Source organism: Balaenoptera ricei, chromosome 14 (assembly GCF_028023285.1).
Source record: "Balaenoptera ricei isolate mBalRic1 chromosome 14, mBalRic1.hap2, whole genome shotgun sequence".
Classification (NCBI taxonomy): domain Eukaryota; kingdom Metazoa; phylum Chordata; class Mammalia; order Artiodactyla; family Balaenopteridae; genus Balaenoptera; species Balaenoptera ricei.
The window spans coordinates 46,928,015-46,947,061 of record NC_082652.1 but is presented as its reverse complement, the minus strand read 5'-3'; the positions used below and the strand labels follow the sequence as shown (position 1 = coordinate 46,947,061).

Here is a 19,047-nt window from a genome sequence, read left to right as displayed (position 1 = left end):
ATTTAAGTATATTATTATTGCTTTTAATATAGAATAATGGGAACTAGACTGCAAAACCATTAGTTTTATTGAGCTTTCTGAAACTGTTGCTTTAGTGATTTAGTAATTATGAAAATATTTATAATTAGTTTCTTTATCATATGAATATTAGTGGATTCTCCTAGGGATTCAGGCTGTGGTTTAAAGTTCAGCTGCCTTTCTAGTTTAAATCATCTTTACAATAATTATTTGAATTTTTATTTATTTTGGAGATGCTCAGCACATTAATAGTGAAAAATCAAACTAGTACCTGAAATAGTACCAGAAACAAAATCACTACATCTGAAAATCAGTGGAATGTAGAATAATGATATTTATTTGTAGTTGAGCATCAGGACCTATTTTAAACTACAAGTGATTATACAGCAAGAAGTAGATGATCATTTCCATTGAAGAGAAAAACTAGCAAAAATTAGTGTAAATTACAGCAGGATGGACTTAGGTTAGATAGGGAGATGTTTTAATACCAACGTGATGAAGTAGAAGAATTCATTACAAGTGGTCCCATAGAATGTTTATGACAGTTTTTACAGAGGGCAAACTTAAGGGGTGGTTTATTTTCCTAAAAAAAAAGATGGATGGAATTGAATGCAACAAGATATTTATTGGTGAATTACCCAATGTAAGGCACTGTGTTAGGTGCTTCAGTCACACAAATATTCTAAGTCTCAGGCTTCACCCCGGAGGACAATTGGAAACTAATTGGGACATAAAACAATTACATAGTTTTCTCTAGCCAAAACTCTCAAAATGACAGTAGTTTAAAGAAAGAAAAAAATACATCAAATATGAGGGGAGAGGGAGGGATTGATAGGAAGGCTGAATAGTGTGGTGGTAGCGGTGATGGTGGTGGTGGTGAAGTGGTGATAATATACTCCTGTATCCCTGAGTGCAGAATTTATTAAGATACAGGGATCAGACTGACAGAAATCAAAGTGTAAGTTTTATTACTGAAAAAGCCCAGCTGGAGGTTGTTTGGGGAAAAGTGGAAAAGGGAACAGAGAGAACATGAATGGTTATTTCAAAGCCTTCCGTCCTAGAGATTGGAGTGGAAATTTCTTCCCCTCCAGGTTAGCATGTGAAGATGAAATGTTTCCTTTCCACACAACAGTGAGGATTTTGTGTTACTTTGGTAGATGATAGGAAGATCATTGAAGAGTCTGGTTAGCTAATATCATGATTAAAATTGTGCTTTGTGGAAATGAATCTGACTCCTGAGGGCTACATAGTTTGGAGAAGGTCAGTTAGGACAACTGTGGGAAAGTTGGTAGGACATGTGTGTAGGATACAATATGAAGGTTGATAGGATACATTTGGAGTCACATGAGGATAATAGCATTGAGAATAGAAAAGAGAAGTGAATGACGGAGACACAGAAATGCTGTAATCTCTATAACCTGGCAACTGACTATAATATAAGGCTAAAGAGGGGGAGGAGTTAGATACCTGAGATTTTAATCCTGGTTCATTTTAGAAAATGGTTAAGGTAGGGAAATCAGGAAGGCTAGCTGTGGTGAAGAACTGAGTTAACACAGACTTCACTTTGGGCAAGTTTAGTTGTTCCTGTCAGTGAAGAAAATCTGTTTAACTCAACAACCAGTTACCAGAAAACTTCAGAAATAATTTGATGGTATTTAAAGAAAAAGGGCATTAAATCTTCACATTTGGGACCAAGATATATCATTTTGAGATAGAGTTTGGAATATATATATATATATATATATATATATATGATTTTATTAGCATTTTTACTACACAAGAAATACATGTTACTAATAGAAAAATGAGAAAATACAGGCAGAGAAAAGAACACAATCGAATCACCCAGAAATAGTTGATATTTATATGTGTATATAAATCTACAAATAACTAGAATCACATTTTGTATAAACTTTAGAAAAAAATACTTGTTATTAGCATGACTAGGGGAAGTCTACGTGCATTCCAACAAGCAGAGCTGCATGCAGTTAATTCAGGGAACAGAGTAGCCTCCTTCAACTGGAGTGTGTGGTACTTGGTGAGAGAATAATGAGAAAGGATTGAAGCCATAGGGCAGGCATAGTCTGTGCTGCTGTGTTGTCTCTCTGTTGCGTAAGTTCTTAGTGACATAGGCCTTTGCCAATGATTTTTTAAAATATTACATCTTTTCCCAACCGCTAGGTTGAATTTTGTGCCTAATTTTTTATTCAAGAATTAGCTGATGGTGTTTGTCTACCTTTCAGATCTACATCTATGCAACTACTGTGGACGGTTATGCACCTGAGTACCCACTCCCCTTACTATTCAAAGTTGAAGATGATAACGATAATGCCGCATATTTTGAAGACAAAGTGACTGTCTTTAGTGTGCCTGAGAATTGCCAAACCGGTAAGTTCACATCTTAGGAAAAACATGAGAATTTTGCTTCAGTTGAATTCTTCATTAATGTTTTAGGTACAGTTATGCAAAACATTTTTAAATGCTTGACTTTCATGGATATTCTACATAAAACTTTGTAGCCTTATAAGATCATAGGCTCTTCAAAGGCAAACCTTTTTGTGCTCATTTTCTAGGCACGTGTAGAAGGCAGCTAACTGATACACAAAGTTACTAACTTTGTTAGATTAATCCACAATGACAAAGGCTGTTTATATTTTCTATTTAGATCATGTACATATGTGTCCCAGATGTATTTATAAAACAATAGAGCATTTGAATCTTTATAAAGTCGCAATACATTTTCAAGGACCCAGAAATAGATTATGGTATGGCAATGCTGATCTGGCTTATAACAACATAGGCATTTCTTTACTTAGCTTATTTTCCAAACAAATTGAAAACATTTTAAACTGGTTTGATGCTCTCAGGACCCAAGATTGTGACCTCATCAAACCACAGGGCATAACAAGTCTAGTTCATTCTCAAAAATCGCAAGATATGTTCTTAGTTTCTATGTGCATATTTAATATTATTTTCCCACAATAAATGGTTTGCTAAAGTAACATTGCCAATACTCTGATTTCTGAGCCATAAAGCTTGTCCAGATGATATTCAGACTGTTGCATGTTTGTCTTGTATGTATTAACAATTCAGCACATTTAGTAAAATATAAAAGCATAAAACCTTTGTTATCATATGCAAAGCTGTGCTTTTCCTTTAACATTATCAAATGGGGTATAAAAGAAACAAGATATACAGAGAGGGTCCCATCCAAAAATGGCCCATGAACTGGATTGGGAGGAAGAATTTGAGAACCACTGTAACCAGCCGTGGGGTGGGTGTTCTCACATATGCAGAACACAATCATGTTATCCACAGTAGCCACCTAATTGAAGTTTCCAGGTTAGGGGAACTTGGAAGCATGTAGATACTTATCTACTTATCTGTAAAATCAGTCAAATTCTGGGTTTTTTGGGAGAATATGCCACAGCAATGCCTTGATTTTATTTTTGTTTGTAATTCAATTATATCGCTATTTTAAGTTGTTGACAGTATTGGATTTATCTAAACAGGAACTTCAGTGGGAAAAGTGACTGCCATAGACCTCGATGAACCTGACACTCTACATACTCGTCTGAAATATAAAATCTTACAGCAAATTCCAGACAATCTAAAGCATTTCTCCGTACATCCAGACACAAGTGTCATCTACACGTTTACTGGATAGAGAAATAATGAACTGCTTAATTAATTTCTCAATCACTAAACTGTGTAAACTGATCATGAACTCCCAAAGAAGTTACAGTAAGGCCCCCAGTGGCCACCTCTCCAAGAATGTTTCCGTAGAGGCTATGTTTAGGGCTTCTCAGGACCCTTCCTTTGTCCCTACAGAGACTATGGGAAGGTACAAGGTCTCACTTAGAGATCATTGACCTGATTTGATGTGTGGATGCTAAAATAGATTTACATTTTGAAATGTTGTATTAGAAACATCAGCTTTCCACTGTACTGACTGAAATATCTCTATTTCTATATTTGTATTTATGGTGGCTTTTTTTGAAAAAAAAAATCAAAAAAGAATGTTTGTAAAATAGTCAGAGCCTGAGAAATGGCTATGAGAATCACAAGTTACAGGAAATATAAGTGTTCATCAATGTACCTTTTTCCTTTTTTTCAGAAATGTGATACGTACAAGTTAATAATGGAAGTGCGAGACATGGGGGGCCAACCTTTTGGTTTATTTAATACAGGAACAATTACTATTTCGCTTGAGGATGAAAATGACAATTCACCATGTTTTACAGAAACTTCTGTGAGTGTATCTCTGTATTCATTTATCTAGGTTCACTTACTTTTTCAAAAAACAAATCTGGAATTTGGTAGCTCTGTGAGATTAAACATTTTGGTTTTAATAGCTACCACTTACAAATAACATTGGCAGAAAAATATGATTTCTGTAAAAATAATCAAATTGCCAGTTATTTCTGGATGCTAGGAAAATAGCTGCTCTCTTGGCCATCTACAAGTTCTTAGCTCTTGAGTTCATTCATGTAGTCAATGTTTCTTGGATGCCAAGCTCTGGTATCAGATTCTTTGTACTTAAATTCCTTTTATAGGGTGAAGGAGAAGAGGGCATCTGCCTGTGTTCTTTACACCTCAACTTCATAAGATAACGAAGGGACTAGTTTACATCTTCTGCTTTGCTGGAGAGTCAGTAGTACAGGTTGCCCACTGCCATCTATACACAGGCTCCTTCTGGTTTATATATGAGTAAACTTTTACTTAGGAAATACACTAAGTAAATAGTGTACTTCAGAATAGAGACAAATCTGAGGGCTTGAATGATTAGGAAAATCACCTCAGAGAAGTTGAAAAGTTAAGACATGAGTTAGTCTTTGAAGAATGGATAAGATTTGAAGCAGCATTATTAGTTTACTGAGGAAAGAAGTGAGTTTATGTGTTAAATGTGTAAATTCTTCCCATTGTAAAATTGCACATTTCCATATCACTTTGCTTTCTTTGTCTTTAAATATAACTTTGAGTAACAAAATCACATAATTAAAATCATTAATTTATAATAACAAGAGACAATTGTTTCAGTATTTTACAGAAGTAGAAGAAAACAGAATTGACTTTGAGATTTTACGGATGGCGGTGTATGACCAGGATTTGCCAAACACGCCTCACTCAAAAGCTGTATACAAGATACTACAGGGAGATAAAAACTGCAACTTCAAAATTAGCACAGACCCAAATACAAATGAAGCGGTCTTGTGTGTTGTCAAGGTAAAAAAAATATATATATATATACATATATATAAATATTTATGTAAATATACATGTAAATATACATATATAAATATATATACACATATATGTATCAAGCAATGCTTTACAAGATTCTAACTTACACTTGAGCACATATATATATATATATATATATATATATATAAAAGTAATTCCTGTATGTACATAGCTAGAGTGTTGCAATGCAATGCTGAAATGATTTATATTGTTTCACACATAAACCTTTTATTATTATTATTTTATCCTCATTTTCTCTTAGAGGAAAGGCATGGCCGGTACAAAACTGATTGTTCTATATATGAGGAAAACCAAGGCAGAGAGACATGTTGAATGAGTAAATAGATACTAGCCTTAGAAGAGGTCTTAGACACCCACTTATCTAAATTCCTTACCTTATGAAACACAAGACAGAGAAAAATGGAAGAATCAATAAAAAATCAACCTCTTGACTTTTCAATTCCCTTCATGCTCATATTATACCTTTACCACTCTATAATGTATTTTATAAGACAGACCATTTACTAAATATTTAGCAGCTATTCCCATTAATTCCCCTATATTTGAGGTAGCCAGTGCTTTGGGATTTTTAAAATTTAATTGCATTTACTGGCTCAGAGGGTGATCACTTTAACTGAACTTGTTTTCTTTCTGAGTCTTTCTACCTACACTCCTCACTAACCTCTTACATCTTTTCTTGTTAATTTCTTGGAGACAGTGTATTTTCTTAAAAGTGATATGCATAAATTTTGCGTTCCTTATAAAACTTTTAGAAAATGTCCTTTAATTATAACACTGCTTATTTTTCCTTTCTTTTTTTAAATTTCTTTTTAAAATATTTTTGGACTTTTTTCTAGATTTCTTTCTTTCTTTTTTTGTTATTTTGATAGATTTTAGTCTCTAATCATTTATTGTTTTGGGATTCTTTCTAGTTACTCAGTTCATGAACTAACAAATTCGTATATAATATACTTTGAAAAGGTGCTGCTAGATAATATGATTATATCTTTTGACTCAGATACTCAGAGTAACTGCTCCATTATAGCCAAATCTCATGTCCTAGTAGTCTTATTACTGAACCAAACTCAGGTCCGCTCGCCCGCTGGCAGTGAAGCCAATCTACTGACACCAGGTTGTAGTGAAGGAAAGTGCAGCTTTATTGTAAAGGTGCCAATACAAGAAGAACAGGTGGCTTGCGCTCAAAAACTCCAAACTTCCCTAAGGATTTTAGCAAACCATTTGTAAAGGCAAGGTGAGGGAGGGGTATCCCAGAGTATGTGATCAGCCCCTGCACAATTCTCTGATTGGTTGATGGTGAGGTAACAGGGTGGTGTCATAGGGGTTAACATTATCAGTCCTTAGGCCTGGGGGCTATGAGCTCATGGTCAACAAGTAGTTAACATCTTCCTTTTGGCGGGGGGGGGGGGGGGGTTCACATCTTCAAAACAACTCAGGAAGTGCATCAGATACTATTATCTAGGTACTGCAGAAAGGAGCTAAAGCAGAGGATATGGAGGAGAAGTCTGCCCTGGGAAGGCCCCATAGGGTCCTGCTTGGTTACAGTCTATCTAATTATTTTATATACTTAGCTTAGAGGGACTTTTGCTAATTTAGTTATCACTGTTATCCCATTTGATAATAATAAAATAATGAGAAATAGTCCATATGAATTTATTCAAACACTTATTCTGTATTTCTATTAGTATTTAAACTTGTAATAGAAAAAAAAATGAAAGCAGGACCTTTCCAAAGGAAAGTAAGAAGAAAAATTGGTTGAATCTTAAAAATCAACAATTTTGCATTTGATAGTGTTTGTCACTATAGGAAGCTAATTATTCGTCGTTAATACATTAGCAACAACTTTTGGTAACATTTTATACATAAAAATGATTTTCCCTTTTGTGCTAAAACTTGGAATCATAGTTATGTCTTCTATATATATATGTATTATGTATAGACTCATTATGGTATGTTTATCGAACAGTCATTGAACTATGAAGTCCATCGCCAAATGGTTTTGCAAATTGGTGTACTTAACGAAGCACAATTCTCTAAAGCAACAAACTCACAAACTCCTACTATGTGCATTACAACTGTCACTGTTAAAGTTAAAGACCATGATGAGGGCCCCGAATGCCAACCACCAGTAAAAGTTATTAAGAGTAAAGATGGTCTCCCCGTGGGCACAACACTCCTTGGATACGAAGCAGTGGATCCGGACAGCGGCACTGCTGAGGGCTTAAGGTAATGTATTTTCAAAATTTCCTTCTTTTTAATTGTGATGATAATTGATTTCAAATTTAGGAACATTCTATGTATTTTTAGAATGACAGATTTTGAGATTATGTCCGCTCTTCGGTTTGAGCATTTACATTTGATTTCTTAAAACTAGGTATAAGAAGATAAGAGATGAAGATAACTGGTTTGAAATTAATGAATACACTGGTGACTTGAAAACTGTAAAAGTTCTAGATAGAGAATCAGCATTTGTAAAAGACAACCAATACAATGTTTCCGTGATTGCAATGGATGCAGGTGAGTGCAATTTTCTAGAAATAAAATATAAATATAGCACATATTTTAAGGAAATCTTGGAGCTAAATTTAAATTTGTTTGTTTCCAGATCAAAATTTAATGCAAAAAATGTTTGCATTATGATTGCTTAATTGCTTGGAAACCACCCTTTTTAGGTCCCAGTGCATCACTAATGCAAAACTTGGAGGTGGTGAATGGCCGAAGCCCCAGTTTCGAGGTCCATATTATTTGACTTTTTCCATGGACATAGTGGCATCATCAAGGATCCCTATTTTTCTCAGGAGTACAGATTTAGTACTGATTTGAACTTGCTGGAGGGATTCAACCCACCTACAACAGTTGGGTTCAGATAGATTTGTTCTGAGTCTCTCTTACTGGGGAATAAAACACTTATCCTATTTCCTAAATAAATGGTCAAACGATGATTTTTAATGTCTTTTGCTGAGGTTTGCAATCATTCTCCAAGGTTAATTCTAGAAACTGTTTTGTGAAGAAATGTCCTTCCAATGTCCTAAAGTAGAGATCTCAAAACTCTTTTGAATATATCCTCCAAGCAGTAAATCATTTTTGAATATGAACCTTTGCAGTGGAAGCCCTGTCAGTTGGCTTCTCTTTTTGTTATGCAAGTGCCTGACTTAAGCTTTGATTGATATCTCAAATAAACACATTGCTAACCACAGAACTAGATCAAGAGCCAGGCTGACCTCTACCCCATCTCCCCAGGCTCCTTTGTTTTAGAGATCTTGGTTGATTTCAATAACTCACCATTCCGGGCTGCTTGTTTTTTCTCTTCCTGTGCTTTAAATTCCTGCTTTTGTGTTTTAAATTCATCAATAGTGAGCCTGTGAAACCCAAGGCCCCAGCCTCCACCTCAATAAAAGCAGAATCCCAGGTGTTACTCCCCTTGCCCCACCCCGTCCATTCCCCACAAACTTACTCTTGCTGTGTGGCCCCATGTGTGCCATGTAATTTCCAGGACTTGTAAGTAATAAACCTTTTTTTTTTTTTTCAATGTTTCCTGATCGTTATGCCTTAGGGCATCTTGCAATCATAAGAGCAATCACAAGGGCCAGTTCAGCTACAACCTTGGTTATTGATAGGCTGAGACCAGTCCACAACCACTCCCATATATTTACTAGTGTGTTTATTTATATACATATACTACTATGCTAATGTATACATCATAAAAATAGATATTAAAAGAAGATGATAAAAAATATAAATAGAAGTTACAATATGGCATTCCACCACACCAATTACACACTCACTCATTTGGGGTAAATTTCCATTAATGATAAAGGTGAATGAACTTGGGCTTTTATGACAGCCTATGTTTTTGACTATCTGCTTAATCTAAGATGGTTTCCATTATTTTTATGGTTAGCATATTTTTATACACTAGATGTTCAAAACAAACAAGCTGGTACGGCAATGTTGTGGTCTTTTTCTATAGCATCACTGAATTTCTTTAGAAGGAATGGGCGAGTGTAGGAATAAACACATATCAAATCCCACGGAAATAAACAAAAGTTGAAAGTAAGTCATGAAATGTTTCATGTTTATTCATTTTGCCCCTTGATATTTTGATAATAAGATAAAGACAAATGTTTTCTCACATATTATACCCATACTTTTTTCTATAGCTTTACACTAAAAGCCACATCTACGAAAACAATAGATTCTCTGAGGAGAGACAAAGGTTAAACTAATGAAGATACTGCTGCTTATGATTTATAGAGGAAGGGCAAACCAGTTCATCTACATGTGTCCCATTCAGGTTTTTTCCTTACTTCCTCTCTCAGCCTTGGTCTATTCCTGTTACCCTGGGATGGAAATAGTCTGTTGCACGTCATAATCAGTGAGAGGACCAAGCAGTTTGAAAGAACTATGCCCATGAGCCAAAAATTTTTAGGTTTCAAAATCTGAAAGAAAGCCTCAATTTGAATATTATTACTTAATCATGCGCATATGATCTTCCTTTCCTCTTGATACCTCTCACACAATCTTTTAATGTAATTCTTTCAGTATAAGTAGGAAAAAAAATCTACTAAAGAATGGGGAAAACATTAACTGAGAAATATAGTTCATATTGCCACTCCTTTATAATCCTGGTGATTTGCTACTTCTATATAAGCAAAAGTGAAATCTGAATGGTTCAGGAACACAATTATGATGTCAAACAAGGATTTATATTTACTCACTTATTCCACAAATGTTGATTGTCTTTTAAGTTCCAAGTACTAGGCCATGAAAATTAGGATTCATAAGACAATGTCAAATTTTCACACAATATCAGTTGAGGGATTATTATGTTCTCATAACAGATTCCCTGGTATGAAAATTTTCCCCATCAAAGAATGTATGGATATCATGAGAAGTGGAAATCAGTTAAAGAGTTGCCCACCCAGATTAAAGGATAAAGAGAGGAAACCTCACGGAAATGCAGAAGCTTGGTGATAGAAAATGAAATACTTTTTGGAGAGAAGGAAAATATGGAAAACAGATATAAGAAATTAACTTGGTCTTTTGGTGACAAAAGAATGTCTTTAAATACAGTGATCATAGCACAAAGAAATGAAATGTCGAATCTAAACTTTGTGACTCTATGCCCCAGGCCCATGGATAACCTGGATGTGCTCAAGAAGTAAAGATAAGGGTGCTATAAATGTTAAAGGAAGACCGTATGGTGTCATGAAGGATTTTGTTTATTTGAACTTTAATCCATTTAATATATGCTTCCAAGGGCCAAATATATAATTACTTATATTTCCAAATGAATGTTTAGTTTTGATGCTCATAAATATTTTATGATGATCTAGGTATTCCAGCTTTCTTAGAATCCGGTTTATTTCTGTGTATTTTTTGTGTCAATTTTTTTGTCCGTCAGGCTGGTTTCCCTGCTTTCACTCTAGAAAGCACTGTTTTATACACCCTCCACCTAGAATTAGACTGACCCTCCTGTTTGAAATTCAGGTCCCTTTGCTTCTTCAAATGAATGGCAGTGACATCTTCTGTAGTAGCTCTCACTAGTCTTTGTTCAGTTCTTTTTTTTTTTTTAATTTATTTTATTTATTTTGGCTGTGTGGGGTCTTCGTTGCTGCACACGGGCTTTCTCTAGTTGCGGCAAGCGGGGGCTACTCTTTGTTGTGGTGCGTGGGCTTCTGATTGCGGTGGCTTCTTTTGTTGCGGAACACGGGCTCTAGGGGTGTGGGCTTTAGTAGTTGTGGCACGCAGGCTCAGTAGTTGTGGCACACGGGCTTAGTTGCTCCGCCGCATGTGGGATCCTCCCAGACCAGGGCTCGAACCACCCATGTCCCCTGCACTGGCAGGCGGACTCTTAACCACTGCGCCACCAGGGAAGTCCCTGTTCAGTTCCTCTATGAACACCTTTTACGCCCTCCTTCCCTGGGAATAATATCGTAATTATCACGGGTGATGTGTCTTCTCTATAAAAGGGTGCTCTCATTGTTTCTCATGTACATTCTTTTCCTCCAGCTAGACTCTGAACTCATTTTCATACAGGGACCCTTATCATTGCTAAATATCTTTTTTACCAAGCATCTGGCAGAGATCTTGGCATGTTTGCTTCGTGTAGGTACTGATATTTGTCATTCCTCTGTTGTTTGAGAGCCCTGTGAATCTCCAGGTCCAGGTTGTGAATTTCACTACCAAGAGCTTTGCAAGTTCAGGTGCATAATAGGCACCTAGAACAGTTAGTTTTAATGTATTATAGAAACTTGAGTTCAAATGTTTACAAATACTTTGTTACATTCGGCTGTAAAAAGAATTTTCTTAAAATAAATATTTCAGGGTTGTCATGTGGAAGAGGTAAACATTTTGTGTATAGTCCAAAATAACCCATGAAAAAATTGGAAATGATTAGGAGGTGTATTATAGCTTGATAAGAAAGAACCTGAAAACTTTCTAGTGGTTAATTAACGAGTTCTGTACATGGAGTGGGCTGATTCATAACAGTGAACTTCTGGTTCCTGGAAACTTTTAAATAGCAATGGGGAACTCTTGCTTTTCAGAGTCCCTATTGTTGACATGTAAGTTTAGATTTTAGTTAATACAAGATGTACTTTCTAGCCCCAAGATTATGACATTCCTTACTCACCGATACTTGGCATTTGCTTATGTGCTTAATTTAAAATAAGGTTTAGAAGTAGACAAACATACACACTCAATTACCTTTTCACAATCTTCAACTATTATCAGTAATTACTTATTTTTTGCTCTATTTCCCAGAAGTAAGGAAAAAATTTGCAATCAGTCTTTCATAGTTTTAGAAGGCATCTAGGACTTTGTTTTCAGCTGCGGCTTTGACTACTATCCATTTTAACTATTTCAAGTTTTCCTCTTTTTAACAACATGCTTAAATCAGACTGTGATGGAAAATAATCATTTATGTGATGAATGTTGGTAGAATTTTTTTTTTTTTGCTGCACTGTGGCATACAGAATCTTAGTTCCCCAACCAGGGATCAAACCCGCATCTCCTTCATTGGAAGCATGGACTCTTAACCACTGGACCTCCAGGGAAGTCTCCCTATTTCTTTATTAGATTTTTTTAAAGTGATTTCTATTGTTCCTTAAAGAGAAATAGTTCTCTGCTTAAATTTTAAAAAGTAAAATCAGAGCACACATGTTGACTCACAGGTAGTATCTGTAACTATTTTTTTTTAATTAAAAAAATAAAAGCTTCTTTTTTCCCATTATTCACTTCTTTGTTAGGGTTTAAAGTTGTTACTTGTATTCAAATTTATTTACAAATTTATGGCAGTCCCAAATGTTTATATGCTATTGCAGATTTTTAAAAATAAAAGTTGTACCTCTCTTTATTTTTTATTTTTAAATAAATTTATTTATTTTATTTATTTTTGGCTGCGTTAGGTCTTTGTTGCTGTGTGCGGGCTTTCTCTAGTTGTGGCGAGTGGGAGCTACTTTTCATTGCAGTGGCTTCTCTTGCTGCGGAGCGCGGGCTCCAGGCATGCGAGCTTCAGTAGTTGTGACATGTGGGCTCAGTAGTTGTGGCGCACAGGCTTAGTCGTTCCGCGGCATGTAAGATCTTCCCGGACCAGGGCTTGAACCCATGTCCCCTAAATTGCCAGGCAGATTCTTAACCACTGCACCACCAGGGAAGCCCCCTGTATCTCTCTTTAATTTCTAGATATTGTAAAACTTGTCCAGATAAAATAGGTATATACTGCAGTTACCTTATGTAAGTGATTAATTTAAAAGTCACTTTGAATAAATTAATTTTTTAGTTATTCAGCAGAAAAAGTTTCACTGAAATACACTATCCAATATGGCTTAATTGTTATTTCAACCTAAAAAGAAAAAACAGATTACATTTACACATGATTTATGGTAGTCTTTATGATAAATTCAATATTTATGCACCAAAATTTAGACTAGCATTCAAAGCAAAAAAAGTGAGAAATTTCATCAGTTATTTTTCTGTTTATTTCAATTTTGAAAGCTTACCATTTATAGTAGTTTGTAATTTTATTACAAATGATAAAATTTGAACATGTTCTTTAAACTTCATTATCTCTTAAACACCAGTAATGGGCGTTATGTTAATTAAAAATATTTATTTAGACTTATGTGTGAAACATTAGGCCAATAATAGTGGAGAGCTGGAGATGAGTAACAGTTCTTATTCTCTCTTTTTTTTTTAATAAATTTATTTTATTTATTTATTTTTGGCTGTGTTGGTTCTTTGTTGCTGTGCGCAGGCTTTCTCTAGTTGCGGCGAGTGTGGGCTACTCTTCGTTGCCGTGCGTGGACTTCTCTTGTTGCAGAGCATGGTCTCTAGGCACGTGGGCCTCAGTAGTTGTGGCGCGCGGGCTCAGTAGTTGTGGCTCGTGGGCTCTAGAGCGCAGGCTCAGTAGTTGTGGCGCACGGGCTTAGTTGCTCTGCGGCTTGTAAGATCTTCCCAGACCAGGGCTTGAATCCTTGTCCCCTGAATTGGCAGCCGGATTCTTAACCACTGCACCACCAGGGAAGCCCAACAGTTCTTATGCTTAAAAGCAAATTGATTAAATTCGCGGCAGGCGGGGGATGTGTGAAACTTTTTTACAGTTTATTCAATTAATTTTTTTACAAGTCTAAAAACAGTAAGTGCATTATATTCAATGTGTTAGTATTAAGTTTTAAGTTAGCCAAGAAATACTGTGCCCAGATCACTAGGCTCTCAAGATGAATACAACTTAGCCCTTAGGATGAACATGTTCACAGTTCAGTGCGTGAGCCAAAGATGAACCAAGGGTTCTGAGAAATTGAAGGAGAATGTGGCTACCATTGTCCGTAGAAGTCACAGCAGGTTTCATGTGGAGGTGATATTTGAATGGATTCTTAAAGGATAATAAGGTTTTGTCAGGCAGAGAAGAGAAGAAACGTATTCCCAGCAGTGGCAATAGAATGTGCCAAAGCTGCACACAGGAAGGAGCACACCTACTGAGTTTGATGATCAGTTTTACAAAGTTTGAACAAAGAGTAGATGAAGAAAAAGGTCAGGAGAGGAAGTCAAGGAAGTGACTATGACCAAAAGTAAAGTGTTTTTATTTTAAGCATGAAAGTATGTTCTTCCTAAAGAAAGATGTAAGAAATCAATTTTCTTCTTAACTGGTTATTCATTAGTGACATTACTTGTAATCTCATACCTTTTAGTTTTAAAAAGCACCTCAAGATATCATCTGATACAGCTACCAAGCTCCAAGGAAGAGTAATGTCACTATTTTGTACTGGTAGCAATGCTATTTGTGGATCGGAAAGTGTATGAAATTCCAGTTGAGACCACTAGTAGAAAGCAGATGTCAACTGTACATCATAGAGATTGCTGAAAATAAATTTTAAGTGAAGAAACATCCTATTTTTTGTTTTTCTTAGATAACAGATCTTGCCCTGGAACATTAGTAGTTCTTTTGCAAGATGATAATGATTACCCACCACAAATTGAAAAAGAAGTGACAATTTGTCGGCATGATAAGGATTTTGCTGTTCTCAAACCTGTAGATCAAGATGGACCTGATAATGGGCCACCTTTTCAATTCATTCTCGATAATTCTGCCAGCAAACTTTGGACAATAGAAACATTAACGGATGGTATGTAGTTATGCTAAACCTTCTAATCAATAGGAACTTAAGATGGTGGTCTAGATTTTCACCTTAGTTCATTATAATAAATAAATATTAATTTTAGTAAATTATTTTATTGATCCCAGGAAAAGGATAATACCTTGTTTTTTAAAGCAATGAATAATATACTTATGTTTAGACTCTTGTTCTGAATATCTTTAAGAAAACATACAAATCCATTTTAATATAATATTTGAATAATATATTAAATATAGAATAGTATAGGTAAGCATAGAGCAATGTCAGTTAATTTTCCTGGCTTTTCAAGAAATCAAAATCTGTCTTTTTTTCACATAGGTAAAACTGCCATTCTTCATGAACTGCAAAATCTTGATTATAACTATTATTCTGTGCCTCTCCAAATAAAAGATAGACATGGCGTTTCTGCAAAACACATGTTATCAGTGAGAGTATGTGACTGTACAATTCCATCTGAATGTAGAATGACTACTAAAGTTCTGAGCGATGCAAGGCTATCAAATGCAATACTTGGAAGATGGGCTATTCTTGCCATGGTGTTGGGTTCTGCATTGTTGTCATGTAAGTATAATTATCTAGAATGTGTTAGCTGAAATGTTATCTAATATTTTTAAAAACATATGGCAGTTCTTTACATCAATGACATTTATAGCCTTTGATAAATGTGTCCTTTTAAAAATCTTGCACGAACTCTATGGCTTGGGGTACTGAGTCATAGAAGAATAAATCTATCAGTAAGAGCAGATTAAATTTAAAGTAATTTTCAGAACTGTAGCCTTAGTTCGTCCAAGAATTAGCTGTGAGACACTAGGTAAATCATTTCCTCTTCTTTAAGTGCTTTTTCCCACGTGTGAAGTGAAGAGGTTGGATAAAATTAATGTTAAGATTCTCTCCCATACAAAATATTATAGTCTCTCAACCAGTCACGTTCATGTAGTGAATGCACAAAAAGAGTTAGTGGAAAGAGTCGTTTCAAAATTTACTTAGATGTTTACGCTCAACGTTATTAATGTATATTAATGAAGTGATTTAGCATATATCTTAATAAGACTCCAACGTGGGGGAAATGGTCATATGGTGAGCCACTGAGGAAAAGTAATGGATGCAAAGAATCCTAAGATTTTGCATTCTGCAAACTGGTTTTGGGAGATGCAAAGGTGATGGAAATCACTACCCAGGCTTCTCCCCTTCCTTCCTCCCTCCCTCTCTTCCTCTCTGTCTTCTTTCTTTTGTTTGCTCCTTTTCCCTTCCTTCCTCCCTTCTTTCTTTTTTTAACAATCTATTTGACTACATACAGCCTATTTGCATTTACAAACTTTTCCCATAGTCTTTACTTTGTCTGTGTTCATTGATTTGTGTCCAGGTTAAACTGGATATTCCTCTTAGCACTTGATGTACACCTTCAAAGCCAGGCACTGATTTTACATAATTGTCTTTCCTGTTTGATTTATGCCTAATGTTCTTTGTTTTATGATTCTAAGGTCTTTGAGTTGTTCTGTGTGGATTTTAAATACCAATAATACTAGCTTAAATTCCAATCAAATGAAGTTACTATTTCAGTGTGGAGGAAATAAGGAAAGCATTTAATTCTGGACCTGGGAAGAGAGCTATTAATAAACTATGTTCACTTCATCTTTCTTCCTTTTTATTGATTTGTATCTTATTTAGCCTAATAACATAACCTCACTAAGACAGAGCTGGTCTGTATACTAATACATTTGTTAATATTCTGTTTTAAATTTTATGACCCAAAGAGATCTCTATTTATGGAACAAATTTTTTAAAGTTCTCTGAAGAAACTTTAAAACAAATCAAATGATTCAAATGATTTAATATATACCAGCATGAAAAAATGCTATTTTACTTATATATTTTTATTTTTTAGACATTTTGTTTACATGTATCTGTGTTACTGCTAAGAGTACAGTAAAGAAATGTTTTCCAGAAGATGTAGCCGAGCAAAACTTAATTGTATCAAATACTGAAGCACCCGGAGAAGAAGTGATGGTAAGTCAGTTTTCACTTTGCTTTGTATGGTGGTTCAATGATGACAGTTGATTATTATATAAAATAGTAATAATAATAACAGCTAATGCTTATTGAGCACTTATTATGCCAAGCAGAGCTCCAAGTGCCCTGCATGTATTAATTCACTTAAACTTCAATTCTATTGTATTAGTTTCCTAGGGCTGCAATAACAAAGCACCGCAAACTGAGTAACTTAAACAATTGAAACTTATTGTCTTACAGTTCTGAAGGCTAGAAATTAGAGATCAAGGTATTCACAGAACCATGCTCCCTCTGAAGGTGCTAGGATTCTGTTCCAGTCCTCTCTCCTAGCTTCTGATAGTTCCTTGGCTTATGACAGCATAAATCAAGTCTTCATATGGCATTCTGTGTGTGTGTGTGTCTGTGTCCAGCTTTTCCCTTTTGGATTAGGGACCCACCTTAATTGAGTATGACCTTATCTTAATTTAACTAGTTACATCTATAACGACCCTATCTTCAAATAAGACCACATTCTGAGGCACTGAGGGTTAGGACTTCAACATATGAATTTTGTTGGGGGGGGAGGGGATACAATTTAACCTATAACACCTATGATACGGGTACTATTATTATCCTGATTTCATGCATGGGGAATAGAGAGGCACAGCAGGTAAGTGATTAGCCCATGGTGGGAAATAAATGAAAGAAAATTGTTAGTTTCAATTTGATTTATTCATTTTAGGAAGCAAATATTAGACTCCCCACACAGAAATCCAACATCTGTGACACAAGCATGTCTGTTGGCACACTTAGTGGCCAGGGAGTCAAAACACATCAAAGTTTTGATGTGGTCAAAGGCTGCTACACTTTGGATCCCATCAAAGGAGGCAGACATCAGACCTTGGAATCTGTCAAGGGTGTAGGACAAGGAGTGACGGACACCAGCAGATACACATACACCGACTGGCACAGCTTCACCCAACCTCGGCTTGGCAAAGTAAGTGCCAGTGTCTTCAAGTTCATATTACATGAAAGTAAACACTACTTATAAATCAGGATTTCCCCAGAGTTTTCCTCCTCATACATCTGGAGCTCATCACCTTTTTCATGTTGAATTATCATAGAGATAGATGGATGTTAGGGCCAAACCCAAAGAGAAAAACGATCTTGTAAAGTTCAATTTTTAAAATAAGGTTTACAAAACTTGATCTAGGAGTGGCATATGTAGGCATTTTATACTTTAGGACGTGTAAAAAGACTGATAGCTTCTTCCCTAAAAGTTGCCAGGAAAATCACCTAGAGTGAAATATTCGTTATGGAGTACTGTGCAGATCACAAATTATAAATATTTTTAGTATGTTGAATCCTCCATGTGGTTATGAAATCCTGACTATCGCCATCAACCAGATAGATCGTTAAGCTTTTATTTGGGGTTTTAGCTCCTTGTTTTATGCTCAGATCAATCAACATAGATTAATATTAGCCAGGTAATGTATTATATTATTATAGGTATATAATAGTGTATAAACGTAAGAATCATAGCTTATATTAGTTTCCCCCAAATATGTGAAAAAGTTGCAGAGATACATTTCAGTTATACAATCTCATGTTTAAATGGGAAATTGTAAACTAGTTGTGTGATGTATGTGGAGCTTTTGTTTTCGTCCATGTGTTCAGTAGGAGCATTTATATATTTGCTATGTTTTAATAATGAATATAATACAGACCAATCATGTGCATTTTTTATATGTAGGAATCCATTAGAGAACACACTTTGATTAAAAATTAAACAGTAAAAGGTAAATCAAAGACATTATTTTTATGCTAATACATTTAGGTGTTTTTTAAAAAATAATAAAATGTGCTTTTTCAAAACAGGAGGTGTATCTGTATGGAAAAGACGAGGAGCATAAACAGTCTGCAGACTACGTCCACTCCTCTAACTATGAAGGAAAAGAGTCTGTGGCCGGTTCAGTTTGGCTGCTGCAGTGATCAGCCGGAAGAAGAGGGGTTTGAGTTTCTAGATCATCTGGAACCCAAATTTAGGACCTTAGCAAAGACATGTGTAAAGGAATAAATGTGCCTTTTAATAGAGTAACACATGCACATGTGTTACGAATGCACATGTAGGAGTTTATTG

The 19,047-nt window shown here is 35.4% G+C and overlaps 1 protein-coding gene across 1 annotated transcript in view; it reads left to right on the top strand.

The window, feature by feature from the left end:
• DSC1 (desmocollin 1) overlaps positions 1-18,984 on the top strand; it is a 29,199-nt gene extending 10,215 nt beyond the window's left edge. Inside the window, 12 exon segments of the mRNA XM_059894359.1 lie at positions 2,262-2,406; positions 3,531-3,678; positions 4,123-4,270; positions 5,059-5,244; positions 7,247-7,506; positions 7,655-7,797; positions 14,691-14,906; positions 15,237-15,479; positions 16,804-16,925; positions 17,650-17,904; positions 18,786-18,884; positions 18,886-18,984. Coding sequence (XP_059750342.1) covers positions 2,262-2,406; positions 3,531-3,678; positions 4,123-4,270; positions 5,059-5,244; positions 7,247-7,506; positions 7,655-7,797; positions 14,691-14,906; positions 15,237-15,479; positions 16,804-16,925; positions 17,650-17,904; positions 18,786-18,884; positions 18,886-18,984 — 2,064 coding nt within the window.
• Positions 18,985-19,047: the final 63 nt, after the last annotated feature.